Source organism: Perna viridis, chromosome 1 (assembly GCF_037379345.1).
Source record: "Perna viridis isolate PV_CMFRI_1.1 ecotype Kerala chromosome 1, ASM3737934v1, whole genome shotgun sequence".
NCBI lineage: Eukaryota > Metazoa > Mollusca > Bivalvia > Mytilida > Mytilidae > Perna > Perna viridis.
The window spans coordinates 28677811-28701138 of NC_142445.1; the positions used below are offsets into that span (position 1 = coordinate 28677811).

At 34.4% G+C, this 23328-nt stretch overlaps 2 protein-coding genes across 5 annotated transcripts; one reads left to right on the forward strand and one right to left on the reverse strand.

The window, feature by feature from the left end:
• Window positions 1–1053: 1053 nt before the first annotated feature.
• On the reverse strand, window positions 1054–10211 carry LOC148628196 (uncharacterized). 3 transcript variants are annotated; one of them, XM_088584506.1, is made up of 5 exons: window positions 10115–10211; window positions 4828–4969; window positions 4259–4339; window positions 3447–3553; window positions 1054–1437 (listed from the first exon to the last, which is right to left on the reverse strand). In XM_088584506.1, the coding sequence occupies exons 2-5, from the start codon at window positions 4898–4900 to the stop codon at window positions 1210–1212; spliced, it is 489 nt and encodes a 162-aa protein (XP_088440632.1). In that variant the 5' UTR covers window positions 4901–4969; window positions 10115–10211; the 3' UTR covers window positions 1054–1209. The 3 variants fall into 3 exon arrangements, with proteins under 3 accessions (XP_088440632.1, XP_088440623.1, XP_088440615.1); XM_088584497.1 differs by lacking the exon at window positions 10115–10211 and adding an exon at window positions 5263–5362; XM_088584489.1 differs by lacking the exon at window positions 10115–10211 and having other exon boundaries at window positions 4828–5031.
• LOC148628197 (prostaglandin reductase 1-like) lies at window positions 5235–22337 on the forward strand. Of its 2 annotated transcripts, XM_088584467.1 has the most exons (10): window positions 5236–5376; window positions 11947–12114; window positions 12979–13024; window positions 13339–13398; window positions 14641–14802; window positions 15409–15526; window positions 16768–16920; window positions 19352–19457; window positions 20096–20214; window positions 22124–22337. In XM_088584467.1, exons 2-10 carry the CDS (start codon window positions 12009–12011, stop codon window positions 22232–22234), a joined length of 981 nt encoding a protein of 326 aa, XP_088440593.1. In that variant the 5' UTR covers window positions 5236–5376; window positions 11947–12008; the 3' UTR covers window positions 22235–22337. The 2 variants fall into 2 exon arrangements, with proteins under 2 accessions (XP_088440602.1, XP_088440593.1); XM_088584476.1 differs by lacking the exon at window positions 11947–12114 and having other exon boundaries at window positions 5235–5376.
• Window positions 22338–23328: the final 991 nt, after the last annotated feature.

The following is a 23328-nucleotide window of genomic DNA, read 5'->3' on the forward strand; positions in this document are numbered from 1 at the left end:
GTGATGGGTTAAACAGGATACATAGTGCGCTTAACCCCCATTACTATATCGGTTAATCAGACCGGTAAAATACAACATAAACGGACAGCATAAAATATAGCGATTGGAAACGGCAACATGGAAACTTTGAGTGTTTTCAGATTAGTTTAGTTTCCTTTCAATGCCAAAGCAACTATATGAAATAAGTATCACCAGAAGGCCGCGACAACAACTTTCGCGTTTTACATATAATCGGCCAATCACGTCATTTGTGACAGGGAGTGTGTTATTGGTCTGGGACTCTTTTATGTAGGCCGAATTTCATGAATGACTAATTAGGAGGCATCAGATGACATCTTGAAATGTCAAATTGAAATTCAACTCTTTCCGGGAATGGATCGAACACCTGAATGAGTAGAAGTTATACTATATTTGCATTGAGAAATTCACAAACATGCTATCATGAATAAGTTATTTAGAGAAAAAGACAGGTTTAATCTTTTCCGGGGAGGATTATTAACGAAACAGAATTTTATTATAGTTTGAATTAAATAAGACTAACACATTTATAGACAGTAAACTGATCAATATGTCAGGCTGTTTTTGTTCTTTTCCCCAAATTTAGCACGAAATCAACGAAAATTTTTAATAAACGAGGGTTCCGGTCCACCACTGCAATTAAAAAAAAAACAATAACAATAACGAAACACGCAAAAAAAACCCAAAACAATCAAAAACCCACGTGGGGTCTGGAAGTAGACCAGAGCGTCAACACAGCAGCCCTTCCATAGGAAGGAAATCAATTTAGGTATCAATTAGGGTAATGTAAGTTATCGTTTTTTTTTGTTTTTTTTTGGGAAGGGCAGCTTAAAAGTTTGGAAGTAAATTTTCATTATAAAGGCATATTGTCACAATTATCACTACGGGTCCTTTACATTTCAAAATGTTGGTATATTTTCCCGACGACCCTTTTCCTGACTTTTTGCTACATTCACTCCAAACATGACTGTAGTGAGATACAAGGACCACACAGAGAGAAAGAGAGAGATAGAGATTGAGAGAGAGGGAGAGATGTTAATATTTATATATTTTAATCATACATTGTCTTTGAGACATTATTTTGATGCAGTGACATGATATACAAATATACACAAGCCCTGATAAACTAGCGGAAAAAAATGGCCACAATTTAGTGCACCTATTGTTTATTTTGTTTTTCCTAATAGATAACTAATGTTTATGTTCACTTGTTGGGTTTATATGTGCTTTATGACGACAGACTACTACGGGAATGTCTGAATGATGTACAACATAGTCACTGGTAGAGCCCATAAAAGTACGACGAACTTTGCTGTGACCTCTAGCACCGCAGATAATCATGGCGGCATTTCTCTCGTGTGCCAGTTTGATTGTTGCTTCTCCCGCTTTACCGCATACCGTAACGACTTCACCTTTGACCTGAAAATAGGAAATACACGTTCTCACATTTACAGACATACCGGTACAACCAGATATTACAAGTTATCTACGTTAGTATCCGCAGATATGGAGATTTTAAATCCCTGAAGTACGTTAGCGCATCCTGAGGCGAAGCCGAAGGGTGTACGGTAGTACTTAAGGGTTTAAAATCTCCATATCTACGGATACAAACGTAGAAGACGATTTTATCCCCGGTTTCAAGCTTAAACTGACGTTTTTCTAGGGATTTTCAACACAACATGTAACGCAAATGTACGTTTTTGCAAGTATTTTTGAAAAATATAGTGAAATATGCAAATTTTGAGTGTTTTTTATCGGATGTAGGGTACTACCTTTGGTAGGTGCTGGGATTTGATGTCGGATAAGAAAAATCTTTCCGCAAAAGCGCAATTTTTTGTTATATCGGCGGCAACCAAAATCAATATTTTTATTTGAAAATCTGCAATTTTTAAGAAATGGGGAAAATATAGAATCAATTATTTTTTATTGTTTTCAATGGACGAGCAAACAATTTTCTTTACCCAAAATTTGGAATACTTGTTTTTTAAGATCCCAGCGCCCCATCCCATTCTCGCTATAAAATCCTGGTTGGTGCAAGATATTTCAGTTGTTTACTTAACCAAAGAAGGACAACTCCATTATTTTTTTAACAGTTACGGAAAAACGTCAGAAAATGAGTGTAAAAAAAAACTTCAGATTAAAATCTAAAAAATATGGTGCACATATTCAATACTAAATAAAGATTCATTAAAAGTTTCATTCAATTTCGTTCAGTCATACAGGAGGAGTAATGGATACGAGATGAGTAGCCATACATGTATGTCGGCATAACTGACCAAGTCCATGCTTAGCTATGTGAAGCCCCAAATTTGATTTGGATCAAAATCTAAAATAGGAGGTGCACAAGTGCACAAATGGAATTTGTAAAAAAATATGTGGATGTTTCTTTTCATTCAGTTCAGTGGTATAGTAGGAATAACAGATAAGAGACGCAGCGGAATGTAGGAAGAAAGTACGGACGGAAGGTAGGAAGGATGGACACCCCTATTAGTATATACCCCGTATTTGCAAGTGGTGGGTATAATATACGGATTTGAAAATGCTCTGGTTGTCATCATCCATCATCACAAGCCTTGAAATCAGAACTAGGGGAGAAACTTAGTGTATACAGACTGAATATTAAATTGAATTAGATGTTTCTCAGTTCACTAAATGAGGGCCTTAGTCGCATCTGTTAGTAGGAGGAGGATTTAATTGACCCTTTCTCACCAAACATATGTATAAAACGTTTTTGAAGCTGATAAATATTGCTAAGATAAATGATGATAAATATAATCATTTTAATTCATTTTTAAAAGTTGCATTTCTGCTGTCATGCATCCTTATTATAAGAACATGAAATACATTAGTACAAATATTTCGAAGATATAGCAGGTGTTGTGAAAAGATTAATAAGATAATTAATTGGAAAGAGTGAATAATCATTATATTATCACGATTGCCGAAGAACACCTAGATTTAACGAATGTGCGGAACATGTTCCGTGCGCGAGTTAAATCTTCAAGCCTTTTTGGCACAAGTGATCATATTTTGGTTATTCACGATAATCAATCGATTAACCTATTTATTATATTGATTTCCTTCATAATGTTTCGATACTTTGAACATGAATTTCAAAAAGCTGTGATTGGCGGATTAATATCAAAGTAATGACGTTTGAGTGGGAGAACGTTACCGAATCAGTGTGAGTTATCAAAATCTATTACACTGGGAACATTCGATAAAACACTATTATCTATATAATAAATACTTATAACATGTCTGATCGTAACTCCATAGGACGATAGAAAACTTACAGAGGTTACATAGTTTTTGTGCATTGTTATAGCTTACAAATTGTATATTATATTGGAACATCGACGGTTCTTTTTGCCAGTAATACGGTTTTAAGAAGTAGGAATTATGTGAACACTGGCGTTAAAACTTACTCCGCTCTGATTCAGCCTTTCCTGAAGCTTTTTAGCTTCTTCTTGGTGTTCGTCGATGTCTCTCTGTAACTGCGAGGCTAGTTCTGCAGAATCTGCAGTTCCAAAACCTTGTGAAGACAATTAAGATATAATTAAACTTAGTTATTGTTCCAAATTTAAACAAATGAGAATCTATTTCCTCATATGAGCGATTTTTTTCTCAAAAGTCTTAAACGTGACTGTCTGTTTTCATTGCAAAAAAGTTCATATATCAGAAAGAGTAATCAAGGGAACCAAGGTTATAGCGGTAATCAAAAGAATGTAATCCAGGGACAAAAACCAGACATGGAAAACAGACATACACAACAAAGAACATAAAGTAACTAAAATCATACATACAAAGTAACAAAAGCAAATGAGCAAATCGGACTCCACTAAAAAAAAGAACGTAATGATTATTTCAATATTTGGAGCGGGTTAAAAAAGAGAAACCGCCATCGAGCTGCGCGAAATATTTTTGGACATAACCGTAAATAAAAAAAAAATAACAATTGCTTCTAAAATTACAAACATAATAAGTTTAGGTCCATGTACATAGCCACGTCCAATGCATTGTAGATCTGTCTCAGTGTGCAGACCTGTTTATGTAGTTTTATTTGATTTTAACCCCATTCATCACCTGATAAAAGTAGAGTTAGTGGCGGGTGCAACGCATGCAACGTCTGGTATCACATGTCATTAATCTCGATAGAATACCCATTCATTTTAGTAACGTTTATCAGGTAACACTAGGCTTCAAGATTACGTGGTTGTAAGTCGCCTTAAACATTTACCTTGAATTCCATATGCATGTCTGTCAAAACAAGTCAATACCACCAAAAAATCGTTTTCTCTTTTGATTTGGTCGTTATACCCTATTTGAAAAAAAAATATTTAAAAAATATATTTCATATTGAAGAAAATACAAGATTTCCAAACCTAGTCACTTGTCATACAGAAACTATATAATTTGTAATACAAATAGAAAAAAGCGACCTGTATAAATGCGTACAAATATAAAAGTACTCAATAAAAAGGCGAGCCATAAATCGGCATCGACTAATAAATTACAATGATTATTTAGTCAAATTTTATATTAGTACTTCTTTTCTCAAAATCCTAAACAAAATACAAAATTCAAGGGATTAATTTAAAATAATCCGTATTCATGTACAACAATATAAAAATAAAAGTGGGAGATTTTAACGCATCAGATGTCTAGAATGAAATCGATATGTTTTCTTACAAATATCATATAATTTAATATATATTTCTGAAAATGGTTGTAAATGTAAATGTATTTTCATGTAAAATAGCCACACAAGATAACAAAAATGTCATAAAAAGGTAAAAACCGACTTACATTCATACGCCAACTCTGAGTGGTAGCTCCCATCCATAGCAAGTAAAACAACTCGGTCATTTTCAGACGCCATGGCTCACTTAATCGTTCTTTACCACAAGTTAATCGAACAGATTGGCAATACAAAAAAGTGATGTGACATCTGTGAAAATACAAATTACAAGGTTATTGATAAACATTTAGGTATATCAGGAATGTATATCTATTTTTAGAAATTGATATTGTGACCGAAACTGGCCTTGCACCTTGCCAACCAATCGACACGTGATAAAGAACGTACCTATTTATTGAGGCCACATGATGTTTGTTATGAAAATCCTATCAAGTTATTTTGAAATGATGAACAGCTAAAGTCAATTTTGTAGCTGTTCCAAAACAATTTGATAGGACTTTCATAACAAACATTAGGTGGCCTCAATAAATAGTGTTACTTACTAGCATTTAACTTTGTGTTTCTTGAGCCCATACAGTAACGCATGTTCATTATAACATGGGAACAAGTTCAACCATTTGATTCCGTCCGGGACATTGGTATGATTCGCAGTATGAGTGAGTAATCATTTGATAAGACACAATCATTTTATTACCGAAGAAATGTGTGGTATCCTTGTATAATAAACAAACAACACTTTTAATATGTTTTTTCTCTATAATTATGTTTTAATGATTCTGCAAAAAGCAACAAAAATAATTCGGCTCCAAATCAATCCACAGGGGCTTGCTCCCACTATTAAATATGCAACCCAATTAGGACTTGCTCCCATTATCAAATATGCAGCCCGATTAATATATAACACGGAAAGGGTGATGCCAGATTTGGGGGTGTTTCGCTGCAAAACTCATTTCGTTTTCAAATAAAATCGAACATATTTTTATTTACTGCTTTACAATCACATAATACAGGGACGTAATTGAAGTGGAAGCCTAAATTCGGCAACGGGTCAAGGGAACCGTTCAATGCACCAGTGGGGTACAGAGAACGAAGCCCTGGAAGCTCCCGGTGTTTGCGCGTTTACACCCTTGAAAGTATGTAAAAAATATGATGAAAAGGGCTTTTCTGCGATATAATTTTGTGAAAAATGTTTCTTTTTTATATAATACCAGCAGTGACATTGACAAAGATAAAACTTAAATGAAGAAATTGTCCTCCCCAATTTGATATGCTGTATTTTGAATTGTTTTTAAAAGTCAATCCCTTCAGACCTGCGTATAGAGTTTTCATATCACAATTCATACGTTATGCCATGGCTTGCTGCAGCTACGCGGACTATTTGTACCGCGCTAGACTTCTTTTACAATTAGGCTTCTAGAACAGGATTATGACGCTAAAAGATTGAAGTAGTTTTACTGTTGTCATCATGAACTCGTGGATCCTTACGGTGTATCTATCTGCACCACGAAAACCGATTAGTTAAGTGTGTCATAGTTTTCTCTACCCTGGACTTAATTTTTTATGAGCAACTCGATAAGTGCAGAGGACGCTTACCCTACCGGTGCAGCTGGTTCATGTTTCCAGTGGAGTCCGAATTACTTTGGTTGCTTTGTACGTATTATTTTGGTTGTTTTATGTTCTTTGTTAAGTGTCATTTTCATGTCTGGTCTTTGTCCCAGGATTATGTTTTTTTTTATTTCCGCTAGAATCTTGGTTCCCTTGATTACTCTTTGTTCCTTACAGTAGTCTCGGAAATAATTGTATTTAGACTCAGGTTCCATAGTTAACTTCATTGTTAAGGTTTGGTAAAGAAAAACTATTTATGCAACATATTCCTTCAAATATTTTGGAAATAGTCTGATAAATAACTGGGTTGTGTGCTCCAGGTGATGGAATAGGGTACCCCTGGCGTGTTACATGGTGGGGTCGTCAGGATATAATACGGAAAACCTTACCGCAAACCATAGTGGTGCACCGTATTGGGATAGATGCCGCGTTCCTCGCACGTTAAAGAACCCTGCTGTAGTATTTGATAGGAGTAGGAACCTTTGCAGTCATAGGACATAGTAAATCAAGAAACAACATAGAAACCCACGCCACTTATAAATTACCACCTCCACTTCTTTTCTTCCATATCTCTCTGTATTTTATTTTATTTCATTTAATTTTTTTTGGTAAATGATGTGGAAGCTCAGGCTTCGAGCTTCCGCTTAGCTACGCGCCTGTAATAAAAGATTAATCTAATAAACGGTCACAGGTATCACCATAAATTCTTTTAATTAAATCAAAACAAGGATTTGTAATTTCAAACTCCATATGTCTACAATCGCTTGAACCAAAAGTGAAACTATTGCGATCTTGATATCGCTAGACAGATGACACTAGGAAGCGCGAGAAAATGTGTCTTCCTAGTGTTATCGCAAGCAACAAGATAAGTCCCAAGAAAACCAAGTTTACTATCGATGTCAAGGTCGCAGTAGTTTCACTTCGTAGAAATGTGGAGTTAGAATGCACAAATCTGATCTGACATTTGCCAAGTCGTACATTTATAGTTTAATGAGTAAGCGTTGATTAAAACAAGTATATGTCTTAATGTTTGTTATCAGTTTTTACATATTCTGAATAATATGAAGGCTAAGCTGAAAAGGATTTTTTCCCTATAAAACAGGTCTTGCTGTTAATTTTGATATGATCGTCATTTGCTAGTTCATATGCTTGGTTTTAAGGCTTAAAATGAAAATATGATTTTAGGCTATGCTTGTGATGGACAGAGCTCATTCTTTGTTTTTCGCGCACCGCCACGTTGCTACGGGTGAAGTCTGGAGACCTCATTTCGGGAAAGCTTAATACATTTCTACACTGCCAATAATTTCCAAATTATTAAATAAACAAATAAGTATATATAAAATCGTATATATTGACGTATGTTACAAAACGTTCAGCGCCTAAGCACTTGCGCAATCGTCTACTTCTGTGTCGACAGACGTCATTTCCGCCAGAATATTTTTTTTTCTGGTGACGCTCCCTCTATATAATATAGCTACACATGTAAATCTTCTTTTCGCCGAATGATCTAATCAAATTCTATAGAAACCTTTTTTGTTTTTACCGAACGAACACCTGATATGGCTGCTTGTTGGAAAAGTACCTTTTAATTACTATCTTTGGCATCGGAAGATTTTAAAACAATAGTTTTTTTTCTGTGGCAAACATATTTTGAACCTCTTACCTCTAAGCGTAAACCAAAGTGCTCCGGAAAGGTCAAAATGAACATATCATTTCTATTTGTATATTTAAAGGACTGAATAAGATTTGCGACGACGAATGAAATACACCATATTTATTCCTGAAACCCATTAAATAATACTTTGGTTCTGCCTCTTGAAAGGTATCCTTCGTAGTGGTCGTTGAATATTTTGCGATTGTTAAAGTGAAAAGACTTTTGCATTTATGCAAAATGGTGGTATGTCTTTTTGAAAACTAACACTCATTAATTAATTATGTCTTCAGTGATGACTTAAGACTATTAACCGGAATAGGAACCTTTTTCAACATGTAGGGTATATTGATAATTAGTTATATAATACAAAAAGAATCTGAAGTTCATTTTTCTGTATTGTAGTTAATGATTTAATTAGAGAGAATAATTGCTCTAAATCTATGGTTACAAGGAGTAATCAAGGGAACCAAGGTTATAGCGGTAATCAAAAGAATGTAATCGAGGGACAAAGACCAGACAGGGAAAACAGACATACACAACAAAGAACATAAAGTAACTAAAATCATACATACAAAGTAACAAGCAAATGAGCAACTCGGACTCCACTAAAAACTGGGCGCATGGACCAGGTGCACCGGTAGGGGCAGCCATCTTTGTATAAGGTAATCTCCCTTACAGCAAAATTTCCGGATGGCAATGCTAGTTATGATGTAAATCTGGCACTTTACTGCCATAGAAATGTGCTAATCATGAAGCATGCTGAGAAAAAAATATCAGCCTTCTGTGTTCATGTTCATCAGTTTATTAAGACTAATTAATAAGGCTTTAAGTAGCATTCCAGCTAAGGATCATACAAAATGTGATTCATGGGTAAAAAGCCTACATATTTTTATTTTTGATATTTTGTTTGAAATGTCATAGTAAACAGAAATTAACTTATGGTTTTCATATAACCTGTGCTCGTAGGAGATAAAAATTATATAGAATGCACTGTAGATTTCAAAATTAAGGGAGATAACTCTGTAAATGACGCTCAAATACAACAGAATCTAATGAATTTTCAATGTTGATTATCCCCTAAGAGCAGGCAGATCTGAATGAATAATTACACATTTCATAGTATTGATCCATAAAACAACTTACCTCGGTGAGTGTTTCTAGAAAAGCAGAGGACGCTTACCCTACCAGTGCACCTAGTCCGTGCTCTCAGTTTCCATCAGTCCGACTTGCTCATTTACTTTTGTTACTTTGTATGTATTATTTTAGTTACTTTATGTTCCTTGTTGTGTTTGTCTGATTTTTCATGTCTGGTCTTTGTCCCTGGATCACATTCTTTCGATTTCCGCTAGAATCTTGGTTCCCTTGATTACTTTTTCAAAGCTCTTTAGACCACAGCCGTAGTAAAAAAAAAAGTGTTTTACATTGTTTTAACACGGGCTGGCTATTTATGTTGTTATTTAAATAAATGCGACATAAATAGTCAGCTCGTGGTAAAACAATGGTAAAATGGAGTTTCCGTGATTTATTTCTTTAATAAAAACCCCAATACACTGAATAAGTTGGAATGTAGTCTAATTAAAATTACATCCTCCATCGCGTACTACTATCCGATTTGGCTCAAAAGTTGACCACATAAAAAAGTTGTTGCTCTTTTCACAAAAATCAGTTTAAAGTGTTTCCTGTTGTTGACTTAAAGAAATTTCAAGCTCTAATTATTTTCGATTCAATGGCTTACTCATAGTGGTTATGTTGCCCGTAGATTAAGGCCACCAATCAAAGAGTTCTACGGTCGTTCTTATCATTAGATTGACCAATAGTTTTCAAAGCTCCAAACAGCGGTAGAAACACTTGTAATCTCACTAAATAAGTTTTGCATGGGAGAAGGATTTGATAGCTTCCGGTTTCCAGTATCACATTGGCCGGCTCAGAAACTGTATGCATTCTGGGATTGTTATTTTTCATGTAGTACCTGATAAGTTAGGATGTATTTTACAAGTACACGGCGAGGAATGGTAACGGATTTTTCGAGATTTCTTTTTCGTTTTCGGGTTACGGGCTCTTGGTGATCAATACGAATGAAAGTGTAGAAAGAACGTATATTTTTTTTCTAAAATTTACAATCTGTCCAACCTTACCTCTTTCTCGATCGATTATATCAAGGAGTAGCGTTATTTGCGAGGACGGAAGTTGAATTTCTGAATTGGTTCACTGACCACTGTCTACTTTCACACGATCTGACCTTAAACGAGAGGGCGGTTGTCTTGTATGAAACTGCTTGATTGTTCACTGATCACTAATATACACACGTCTCGTATTGCATTTAAATAGTTTTGGGCTTTGCTTTTATGGGACTGGTGTAATTGTACTCGAATAATATGTAGCTTTGTTGATAACACAAAATCATGCTAAGATTTTCAAAATAAAAAAAAATCAGATGGGCGTCCCCTAATAATGCCATTGGTGCCTCTATCACATGTCTGTTGAATACAGTGTTTAAGGCACAGACCATTTTCTCCAAAAGGAGGCCTAGGATTCTATGATGAGTTTTAACACTTTTTTGCACAAGCGCCAAAAATAACCTATTTTTTCAGCAGTAGTCGGAATAAACTTCTTTATTTGAAAATCTATATTGATAATTAATAGGGGAAATATTGAATAATATTTTTTTCTGTCCATAACTGGGTAAAAACTATATTGGTTTTGCTGCGAACCTTATTTCTTTGATGCAAATACATGTAGTTTGTCTTTCAAAGCTATAGTTAAATATTAATTTGAAATTGTGTATTTTATTTACGAATGCAATAAATCTGTTGAATCCACACAAGCTTATTATAGAGATTTGCGTTGTTTGACAAGACAGGAGTAAAAGAATAATATATTAAATCTAAAAATTAAACATAACATGTCTTTATACATGATCAAAATTTCAAAACCTTTGGGCTAATCTATATAAGTTGGTCTATAGTTTGGTTTAAAAAAACCGTTCAGCCCTTCCCGAGGAAATCTGTGGACAAGACGGGCATAAGACGAAATAATGACAAGAAGAAGAAGCAGAGTAAAACAATATCTTCCCCATTCCGTTGGGGGGATGGGGGACATAATAATGTTTGTTTGTTTGTTGGGGTTTAACGTCCGAGTAGCAATATTTCAGCTATATTCAGACGATGAACATGAAATTGATGATAAAATGAACATGAAATTGATGATAAAATGAACATGAAATAATGATGAAATGAAAAATGGGATGGGACACAAGGACAATGGGTCGACAAATTTTGATTGCCACTGGAAATAGGGAGAGGTGGGTAGGGTCGGGCAATTTAGCCTCCTGTGGTGGAGCCCTATGGTTCCTACTCCGGGAGAATACCACAGTAGGGTTCTTTAACGTGCGAGTAACGTGGCATCTTTCCCAACACGGTGCACCACTATGGTATGCGGTAAGGTTTTCCGTGTTATAGCCTGACAACCCCAGCATGTAACACGCCAGGGGTAACCCATTCCACCACCTGGGGCACACATCCCAGTTGCTCTGTGGGCAAAGCGCCTTAGCCCCTGGCTAGGGTTCTGAGCACTATTTAGTCGCCTTTTACGACAAGCTTAGCGCTGCTGCAGGCCTATTCTTTTAACACCCGGACCTGCACGGGGCGACATAATAATGAGAAATACGTTCAACATAGAACACTGTGAGTGTAAACATTTTTGACTTCCTTTAATAATTCTGATGTTTTGTTTACAATCTGTATATACAAAAATGTATTGTGCTTCGTTCAAATACAACATGTACTTACACGTGATCCTAAAAACCGAGGTTTTGTGTACTGTATATACAAAAAAATGTATCAAAAGTTTTCTGTTTTGATCGTATTGATGTTATATATATATATCGTAGATATACAAATGTTATAAAATGTTTTTCCGACCAAGCACTTGGTGGATTAAATATTGATTCTTCCGTGTGTAAATACAGATAACTGGGGTATAATTTAGGACGTAGCCCGAATTTAACTAATCATCCAGAGGTTAGCAAAAATGGTGAAGGCAAAAGTTTGGAAAATTGCAAAACTTTTTGAAGGTGATCCAAAAGATGGTGATTTGGAGCTTGTGGAAGAAGACTTACCAGCGCTGCAGGATGGTGGTATGTTGAATAAGTTTTTTTTTTTTTTCAGCATTGTTTAAATAGTTTAAACATGAACAAATATCAAGTTTAAACAAAAGTTTCCATGAAAATTTAAAACATTTTTTCGGACTGTATTTTGAAATGCACTTTTTAGGGCTTTCTTTAATTAGGAAATGGAATGTCGTGTTCTGCTCTATTTTTCTAATTTTACAGGTTTCATACTCGATGTTAAATGAATATGAAGGTTTATACCCACAGTGTTATATGTTGATCACATTATGCACCCCCACTAAATGGGGAACATATTGTTTTGCTCTACCTCTTCTTATATTATTATTATTTCGTCTAATGCCCGTCTTGTCCGCAGAACTCAACAGAAAGGGCTGAACGGTTTTTTAAACCAAACTTGGTAGAATAATAGACCACCGTATACAGATTAGTCGAAAGGTTTTAAAATTTCAAACATGGTCGGCATTTCAAAATGGCTGCCACCAAACTTTTAAAATATTCGTTTAAAAATCATAAAAAAGGTTGATACTTGGTTTAAAAATAAGACACCGCAAGGGTTTTCGACATGGCAACCATTTCAAGATAGTCACCACTCAAAAATTAAAAAGAATAAGACAAGCGAAAAAATCATGGAGCCATAGAAACTGATTTAAAATGCTCCTATGACAATAGTGAAGCTGGGGGAACATCCTTATTGTATTTTTAGATCTTTCGTTTCTGCATGTGTAGCTTAGTGGTAATTTGTGTTATTTATGATGTTTTGTTTATTTTCGTTGTCTTCTATTTGATTCCGAATAATAGACTTTCGGTTTTTGTTTTTATTCTTGGTTTTCCTGATTTTCAATTTGATTCAAACTTTAATTTTCTTTCCAGAGATGCTCGTTGAGTCCCTTTATTTGACAGTGGATCCCTATATGAGGTATACATTTACATAGGCTAAGCATGGAATCAGAAAAATGAAATAATAAACTTCAAAATTTGATACGAAGAACCAAAGAACGCGTAGCTGTGAAATGAAGTAGTCATACCATTCAATCTGTCACTAAATGAAAATTGTTGTGATATAGATAATTTATTCATCTTTTACAACAGTTGTACTTATGAAAGATCGTATAAACTGATTAGTACGAATCTTACCCCCACATTTCCTAAATGTTTTAATATTCAAGTTTTTTTGTATTTTTTTTTTCAATTCTGAACTAAAAATAACGAAGTTAAATTTGATATTTTCAGAGTTCGTGCAGAGACAGGCGTTCAAGTCGGCAGTACAATGATTGGGGAACAAATTGGAAAGTCAGTACGATATTAAATATGATTTGGATAATACACAATACATATATGACATGTACATTGTGTTTGGTCCAACTAGTGAGATACACAAACATTGTAAGCAAAATATATCAGATCACACGTATATTAGCATTCATGCATTGTTTGGTGAATTTTACTTTGATCACGCTAGTTACAGCTCACATGAGAAAAACTTTCTAAATATAGTTGTTTGAATTCAACAGATCCAATTTTGCCTTGTTCCATCCTAGTTCTAACAGTTATTACGATTGTTCATGTCAGAATATTGATAAATAAAAAATCTAACTCTAAATCAAGGGACAGAAATATTTTGCATATTCAAGTCTCCTGCTCTCGGCAGAAGCCTCCCCATATTTCAAAAGTCAACAATATGCCTCTTACGTTTGATCAATCGAATAGACCGTGTTTAGTTCGAGTACGACACTTCAGCCGGACAATAAAGGTGCTGGCTCAGTGCAGTAACATCTTGCAGGAAGACATGTCCCTCAACCAAACCACACTATTCAATCTGCTAACCAAACAGACACCACACTGGCGCCAATGTATCTCCTATATGCCCATTGCATGCCGGAGAATCACGGAATATTAGGTATAACATTGTCATTAATCGTACCAAAGGCTAGCCCTGTAACTAAACCACCACGAATCGGTATGTAGCTGCTAAAAGCAAACTTGATACATAAATAGAGCTACTTACATGAAGGGTTATAACACAATTACAGAACTGATAAAATGTACACAGTATTCAAAAGGAAGTCTAAAGGAAAGTCCTTGTAACAAATGGCAATTCCAGGGTAAAAATTTAAGATTCCTCAACATATTTCGGGAACGGTTCAGGTGCACTGTCTAAAATTTTAGCGTAACACATGCTTTTTACAAACAGTTGTCGAGTTGTTTATGGCTTACCCAATGTTACTTTTATCGATTTCGATGGGTACCACATGCAAGTCGCAATGCTTTTGGTATTACAAAAATACACGACTGTATGTAGTGATAAAATTTGAAGAGGCGGATCTAGAAATTAATGCTAAGGATAGGGTTTTGATAAAGAAAAAAGTATAAGATGGTGAAGAAATGAGGCAAGCATTTTATAATTTTTGTCAAAATTTTGCACGAAATAAAAAAAAAAGATCCAATAAAACGGTTGAGTTTCACTCAGGGCTCCTAATAGATCCGTCACTGATATTCGAATGAATACTTATCACAAAGAATTTAATATTGCAGAGTGTTGGAGAGCAAGAGCAAAGACCATCCCGTAGGGTCTTTCGTTAGAAGCTATTCAGGTTGGAGAAGTCGTACCATTGTTAAGGCCGATGATGCTCGAAGGATGCCAAATCTTGGGGACCTTCCCTTGTCTACAGCTCTTGGAGTCATGGGGATGCCAGGGTACGATTGTATTCTTTCGAATAGAAGAATCATTTTTTGTTGTCTGAGTTGTCGTTTTTTTTCGCCTCTTTGATAATTCTTTGTTTTAATTATTCTCCTATCAGTAGAACATGTGTTTGTGTAGCATTGCATAAATAGATTTTTTTTCTAAGTAGGAAATTTTAAAACATACCATAACAGGATATTCATAATTAGGGGATAAATACATGACCATAAAAACATACCTAATACATAACAACACAATTTAACTAAGGACACATACAAAACCGCGGACTCTATAATAAACCGGGGAGTATGGACCACGTGCATCGGTAGGGTAGGCAACCGTCCACTTCATTTCCAGAAATATCTTATACATGTATGATGCCAAATCCGGTTTAAAACAAAGAGAAAAACTATGAAAATTGAAAAAAAATCTGTCTGTTCTAACTTATGGTGCCGACCGAAAAACTTTTAAGTGATATCTTTAGTCTTTAGTGACATCTTTTATTAGCAAAAACACGTATAGCCTGGCTGCTATAACGTTTATAACCACACACACGAACTGATAATGTAAAAACGAACTATGTGTTACCATCCTAAGTTTTAAATGCTCTTCTATTTCAGAATGACAGCATATTTTGGCTTTCTTGAGATTTGTAAACCAAAAGAAGGGGAAGTGGTTGTAGTCAGTGGCGCTGCTGGTGCTGTTGGAAGCCTGGTTGGACAAATAGCAAAAATCAAGGTATAGATATGTTTCGTAACTAAAAAAACATTTTAACATAGTTTTTTTTTTTCAGATTGTCCATATTTCCTTTTATTATGATAAATGCAAATCTTAAAAGTATCATAGGCTATAAAATTGGTAAAAAATATTTCAACTGTTTTTTCATTTATAAATAATATTAACATAATATGATAAATTCTATCAATAAAATAAGTTAATGTATAGTTATGAGATATTGCTTTATGGTTTATATTTAGCCTGTTTAATTATTAAAGTTTATATTACACGTAACTAATATGACTTTTCCGTGTGTATAAATACATGTATCAGATATATTACATACATGTATACTTCCCTTAACGACATCGGAACATTGCAATTGACAGATCTTCATCAATATTAGGAAGTACATGTATCTACATCTTATCAGATATTTCCTTGTTTTTATTCATTTGTATTCCAAGTATAAATTTATTTATAAAAAACAAACGTAATTTCCTTATTTACCAGCTTTAAAAAAATATTTATTAAACCGAAAAAGTGAATTGCGTCAAAAGTGTTAGTACGGCAGCAAATGAAACTTCAATATGATTTTAAACCTTGAATGCTTTAGTCTTGAATTAAAAATCAAACAAGAAGCAAACATTTTAAAGACTACAATTTTTATTTTTGTTGTTTAAAGTGAAATCTGTCTTAACCGAATCCCTTCTGGTATGTATTGAGATATTTGTTCCATTTTTGAAGATGTGCGGCTTATACAGGCTCAGCATGCATTTAAATTGATATAAAAGCGCCAGAAGCCGAAGCAGATCAAGATATTCTCAAAAGAGGAGACCCCTGCCTGACCTAAGAGGGGACCCGGCTCTGTCATGGCCCAGTGATTTCCCAAATTTCTGACGTAATGGGGTGGAGGCAGAGCCTTGGAGAAGGCATCTAGTTTCGACAGAGTTTCAGTTTGTTCCGAAATCGAACGAATCAGGCCCAAAGGGGTTCGATTTAGACAGGTTTCGTTGTACTCCATATAGAGAGTAGATACATAGATTTTTTTTTAAATATAGTCAGATATAAGTTTAAAAATTTATTTTATCATGATTGCAAAAGCGCAAAAACAAAATGAAAAAAACTAAGACAGGATATGTGATTAATAACTGTTTCTGAACAAAAATTAAAACTGAATTTGGTGGTTTTTGTCATGCATGAATCGCGTCCTGTCCGATCTTTTTTTTAAAAACTGCTATTTACATGAATTTTTCTTAAAGGGTTGCAAGGTGATTGGTTTCGCTGGTGATGACAACAAATGTAAATGGATTAAAGAACTAGGCTTTGATTATGCTTACAACTACAAGAAGGTGAAAGTAGACGATGCTTTAAAGGAAGCTGCACCCGATGGTGTTGACTGTTATTTCGACAATGTATGTATTATAGTCAGAATCAAGAGTGAACATAGATTTAAACTACCATTACTTATACACATTATATTCCAAATTGAATATATCATTTTAAACTTAACCGTTTACAACACTAATTATGCTTTTCTTGTCTTAGACTAGTTTGAATTACTGTAAATGTATTAAGTAGCTGTCTTTGTAGGAGTCATGCAAAATCTGATACTGTAATACCGCAAAAAAGGCTACATATTTTTATTTTTGTAATTTAGTTGTTTTATGGGTCTATATTATGAAATGTGTAATTATTCATTAAAATCTGCCTGTTCTTAAGAGATGATCAACATTAAAAATTCAATAGATTCTATTGTATTTGAGTGTCATTTACAGAGTTATCTCCCTTAATTTTGAATTCTACAGTGCATTCTATACAATTTTTATCTCCTATGAGCACGGGTTATACGAAAAACCAAGTGTTAATTTCTGTTTACTAAAGCTATTTAATATCAAAAATAAAAAATGTGTAGGCTTTCCCACCATGTATCACATTTTGCATGATTCTTATCAGGAGTTCTACTTAATTTTCATGGTGTACTAATTTTCGCTATCAATCAATATACGTTTATTTGACAGAATCCGTAAAAATTAGCATCCGCACGTTTACAGTATAGCAAATATTTAGATAAAAATATACGTTTTTTTTTTTGTATTATGCAACAGTACTTCTTAAACTACTTTCTTTTCTGCTATTTGAATTTCTGTCTATTGTATCACATCTGCATGATTCTTAGTTGGACAGCTTCTTTTTTTACACAATCAGTATTTTATTTACAATAGAATAGCGATCTTTGTACGAGTGTGTTTCTGTTTCAAAAGATATATTAAACATAAAACAGGCGTAAAACTATCTTATTAATGCCAATTTTAGACAACACAAAAAATATGTTTGTTTTGTTTGTTTGTTTTTGGGGTTTAACGCCCGAGCAGCAATATTTCAGCTATATTCAGGCGATGAACATGAAGTGGATGATAAAATGAACATGAAATGATGAAATGAAAAATGGGATGGGACAAGGATAATGGGGTCGAGAAATTTTGATTGCCTCTGGAAATAGGGGGAGGTGGGTAGGGTCGGGCAATTTAGCCTCCTGTGGCGGAGCCCTATGGTTCCTACTCCGGGAGAATACCACAGTAGGGTTTTTTAACGTGCGAGGAACAAGGCATCCTTTCCAGCACGGTGCACTACTATGGTTTGCGGTCAGGTTTCCCGTATTATAACCTGACAACCCCAGCATGTAACACGCCAGGGGTACCCCATTCCACCACCTGGCCCTAGTCCCCGGCTAAGGTTCGGAGCACTATTTAGTCGCCTATTACGACAAGCTTAGCGCTGCTGCAGGCCTATTCTTTTGACACCCGGACCTGCATGGGTGCAAAAAATATGCTTTCATTACATAATTGGTAGACTTCCCAATATGATTTGTATTTTTTTTTGTGTGCTAGAGTTATATCCCTTTTCCCATGATTTTTTTAATGTTGCGCAGATTGTCCATATAAAACATGTAAAACGTCGATAAACAAAGAAAAGACCGCACCAGGTGAAGACACTGTCATCAGCTCAAATACCATTATAAATTGAACTTAATTATTCCTCTCTCCAAGCCCAATTAATGTGCCATTGTAAAATTATGATGCGCTTCAGATGAAATAGATATTTTTACGCAAAAGAAATAACGTATATTTTAAAGGTAAATTAATGTATAAAAGCAGCTGTTTTTTTGTTGTTGTTGATAAAATTTGAATTCTAAATAAATATAAGAAGTTAGCTATTAATATCGCTTCAAAGATACACTTAGAATGTATTTTTTTATTATTTCATCAACTTCTGACCGACATTTCAAAATCTAATATAAAAGTTGTGGTTCATCACGCGATCTGCTATGTACTAGGCATCTAGAATCCCCGTCCCCTTCCTTCATGTGCAATCTAGCACATGGAAAATTATAATTTTTCTGTTTGACGAGTTCATTTCTGAGGGAAAATTACATAGAGTTCATACATGTTACATGTACCAAACTGTCCCAGGAAGAGCAGAAAATTTCTAAAATTCCAACATATCCCTGAAATATATAGGATGTGTCATACTCATGCCTATTCCCTAATTAATAGTTTTAATAACCAACCACACGAATTGCGGGGTATTACATAATACCCTCCGAAAAGTTGTGTGTCCTTTCATCTGTCCACCCCGACAGTTTCCGGTCGATAACTTGAGGATTTTAATTTTAAACTTTGTACAGTTGTTAAATACTATTAAATATAGGTTTTCAATTTTCAGCAAAATGCAAAATGATATTTTCGAGCGAAGCCATTTTGAACATTTTGCCATCCCCTTTGTCACCATTACGTGGCAGGACATCACTTAATGTTCTATACATGCCCTATTTTTTACACTTAGGTTGGTGGTGAATTTACTTTGACAGTATTACAAAATATGAAGCTGTTCGGTCGAATTTCTGTATGTGGACAAATTTCCCAGTATAATGCGAAAGAAAAACTGAAAGGTACGTTACGTTGTAACATTACCATTGAGGACGCGGGCGAGTAAGTTGTGGATATAATTATAGTACGGTTTGAATGGTGACGTGTTGTAACCTTACCTGGCTCGGAACTCTTCTAAAACAATGATAATAAAGCTTTAAGCTATTGGAAGTAGATGAAGCATTTGTGTTTTGTCTTTTATTTAGATATATAACTCGCATTTAATATGACAATGTGTGTGAAGCACCATATTTATACATATAATCAAGAAAAGAGAATTCACTTTTAACAATAATACAAAAGTACATAGGTCGGACAAGAGCGGACGATAATTTGACTCTTTTCTTTGGCATACACAATTATAGGAAATAGTCACCATAATCTTAATGAACATTTTTCAAACTTGTGTTTACACTAAAAGTAATCGAAGTTTTCTTGTCGATTTTTACCTGGCTTTCATTCTGTTGAAGACCCTTAACGCCTCTAGTTTACTATACAGTATAGTTTTTTTTTGCTAATGCATAGTTACAGTCATTCATTCATTCATTCATTCATTCTGCGAAGCATTTGCTGAGAAAGCGGAAGTATATTTTTTTCAGTTTTACCTTTCTGTGTATTTATAACCATTTTATTAACTCTGTACTTTTGTTTTACTGATCAGCTGACGTACCGTTCCCAATGATACTGTTTAAGCAACTTCTTGTACAGGGTTTTATTGTAATGAGATGGTACAATATCTGGGAGCAAGGTGAAAAAGACATGGCACTGTGGATAAGAGAGGTAACCAGTACTGATAATTACCGAATTTCTCAGATGGTACAAATCGGGAAGACCCTATAATATTTTTTTGTTCTGTTATATATTTCCCCTCAGTAACTAATATAATATTCTTAATCCAAATGAGACTCACAATGAACGAACTAATGACTTGTGATGAAATCGGAAAGAAATTTGTTCCTAATAAATGTGGTGCGAAATATCTTACTAAATATTACGTCACTTTCTGAAAGAGAACTACTGTTACGTATAATGATGTTTGAAAGTAATGTGACATACATAAAATTTCGTAGGTTTATATTCCTACACGTGCAATATTTCATTATAGGTTCACCCCCCCTATTTACAATGTATGTGTTTGCCTGTCAATTTGTTCGTCTGTATACACATGCATGTATCCTGTAAGCGATAAACCCCTAAACCACTAAAAGGGTTTCATTGAATGTCATAATGCATTATAAGTAGGCGTGTACAAAGAGTGATGATCCAAATTATAGATCTACATGTTAAAACCTCGTTGACACATCTCCTCCTAATCCGTTAAAGGAAATTTGATAAAATTTTATAGGTGGTCGATCTTATGAATATTTGCAAAAAATAGTTATTGCATATATTGCCATGTGCCTCCGAAGGGAGATAAATTTTATCAACAGCATACAATTCATTAAAATACAATTTTGAAATGTCAAAATTTTATGTGACTGGATTATCTAATTATATACTTTGCAGAACTTCTGACATTTTATCTAATAATTGCAAAATATTTTCTGGCAATGTACAACGTGATTGACAAAATCAATAAGCTAAGAAGGTAGACATAGGGTAAGAGACACAACTCTTACAAATCATTGGAACGTTTGTATTCAGCATATTATATCAATGTCATGTAAACATCAAAGTAAGTTGGACTGATTTTATTCTGTTTCAAAATAAAGCTTGATAGGCTTTTGTGAAATTGAATATGATACAAGCATATCACTGATTTCAAATTATGTACCTTACCCTAGGTCTACCACTTTAGGTTACAGACCACCAATTCAACCAATGAGCATTTGGAACGTACGCAAAAATAGTCCTACGCAGAAATTACCCCTGTTCCTCATAGTGCTGTGAAAAAAGTTCTCATCTCATTTAAAAAATTTAACCAGTTTCTGTAAGGAAAAACATTTCTGTACATTTTATAGGTGCATTTTGCTTCTTGTGATGTGAAGCCTAATCTCCATAATGATTTCTAAATATACCCCTATCTTGTGAAAACACTGGGATTTCCCATGCTATTCATAGACACTTCACTTCCGGTTACCAGTACTGCACTGCAAGTCTGCTAACCCCACATGCCATTCTGAGGAGTGTGAGCTGACATATGAAGAATCATGCTGATATATAGTCCTCTGCAGGTTAAAGTTAAGGTAAAGTCCAGAGAAGCCATTGAATATTGTGAAATTAGCATAGAAGCATATGGGAAGTGGAATTAGTGGCTTCTAGCCTTAAATGTACTGTTAGGTGCGGAGTCCCACCAAATACCTTCCAATAGTGAGACAACTGAATGGCTCAGAGGCAGTATAACGGTTTTCCTTTCCTCTTTCGTCTATCCCGGACTAGACTTTTTTAATTATGAGCAATTCGGCGGGTGTTTCTAGAAAAGTAGAGGACGCTTACCCTACCGGTGCACCTGGTCTGTGCTCCCAGTTTTTAGTGGAATCCGAGTTGCTCATTTGCTTTTGTTACTTTGTATGTATGATTTTAGTTACTGTATATTCTTTGTAGTGTATGTTTGTTTTCCATGTCTGGTCTTTGTCCCTGGATTACATTCTTTTGATTACCGCTATAACCTTGGTTCCCTTGATAACTTTCACCTTAAGCAATGTTTTTGTTCCGTTCTAAACTCTGTCCTTAAATATCTTTAATCTAGGGAAAGATAAAATACAAAGAGACAGTTACAGAAGGCTTTGAGAACATGTATACGGCGTTCAGAGGACTGTTTAAAGGATCTAATACAGGCAAAGCAATTATCAAGTGCTGATCATGTATGACAGATTTCTTTAAATAAAATTTTTTTGTGTGATACTTTTATTATTTTATGTATTTCTTTTCATATAAAACAATAAATCGATTTTTGTTCTTTTTTTTTTGTTTATATTTAAGCATAAAACTCTATTTACATATACATGTAAATGGGGTTTATCTTTCAATATTTACAACGTATCTCCTATGAAAAAGGATATAAAATCTAAGAATATAGATAACCCCATCAACCACATAAAAATGCAAGGCATGTAAAAACGATCGATTTATAAAACGAAAAGCTGACTGAACACTAAAGGGGGATGTTCAAGGCTTTATAAAACTATGGATTTTAACACGTTTAATGCCGGGCCTTTCAAAACCTTCACAAAAGTGATTACTTTTTTTTTGTATTTAGGTCGGTGCATTTGTTACGTTTCACCACAATTTATCCGTTTTTTTTATGGAACTTAGTAAAATATCATATAGGATTTTTTTACCTTTTCATGCGAAAAAATATGCAAACTTTTTTGGGACAGTTTAGGCTTCACAAAATTTGTAGTAAATTGAGGACAAAAAAAAGCTGCACAACCAATTAGAAAAGGTCATTTTCATTCTAAAAATGTAGTTTTAAATAGACTGCGCAGGTAAGGATAATATTTAACCAAACTTTTCGCATATGTATTTAATTAGGATAAGATAAGTAAACATTGATTGTTAGTTTGACTTCTTTGTTATTGATAAACAACTTGAATACTCTGTGCAGTTTTCAAAATGGGATTTTATTTCACCATATAAAGACTATGTAGTTATATGAATGAACTTTTCATTGAAAGAAAAAAGAAGAAAAACTCAGTACCATTGAAATGCATCCTCCCAAGTCAGGTTTTTAGTCCACCTTCGATCCGGTTGAGGAGCGAAGGTGGACTTAAACCATGACTTGGTAGGATGATTAAAATGGTAACTTATATTTGTTTACAAAACTCTAACTTATATTTGTTTACAAAACTCTAAGTTAAGTACACATTAAATCGAGAATAACTCTTGAAGTTCCAATTATCCACAAGATTGTTATTAATATCTAAAAATCTTTGTTAGATTTGTTAATCGTGG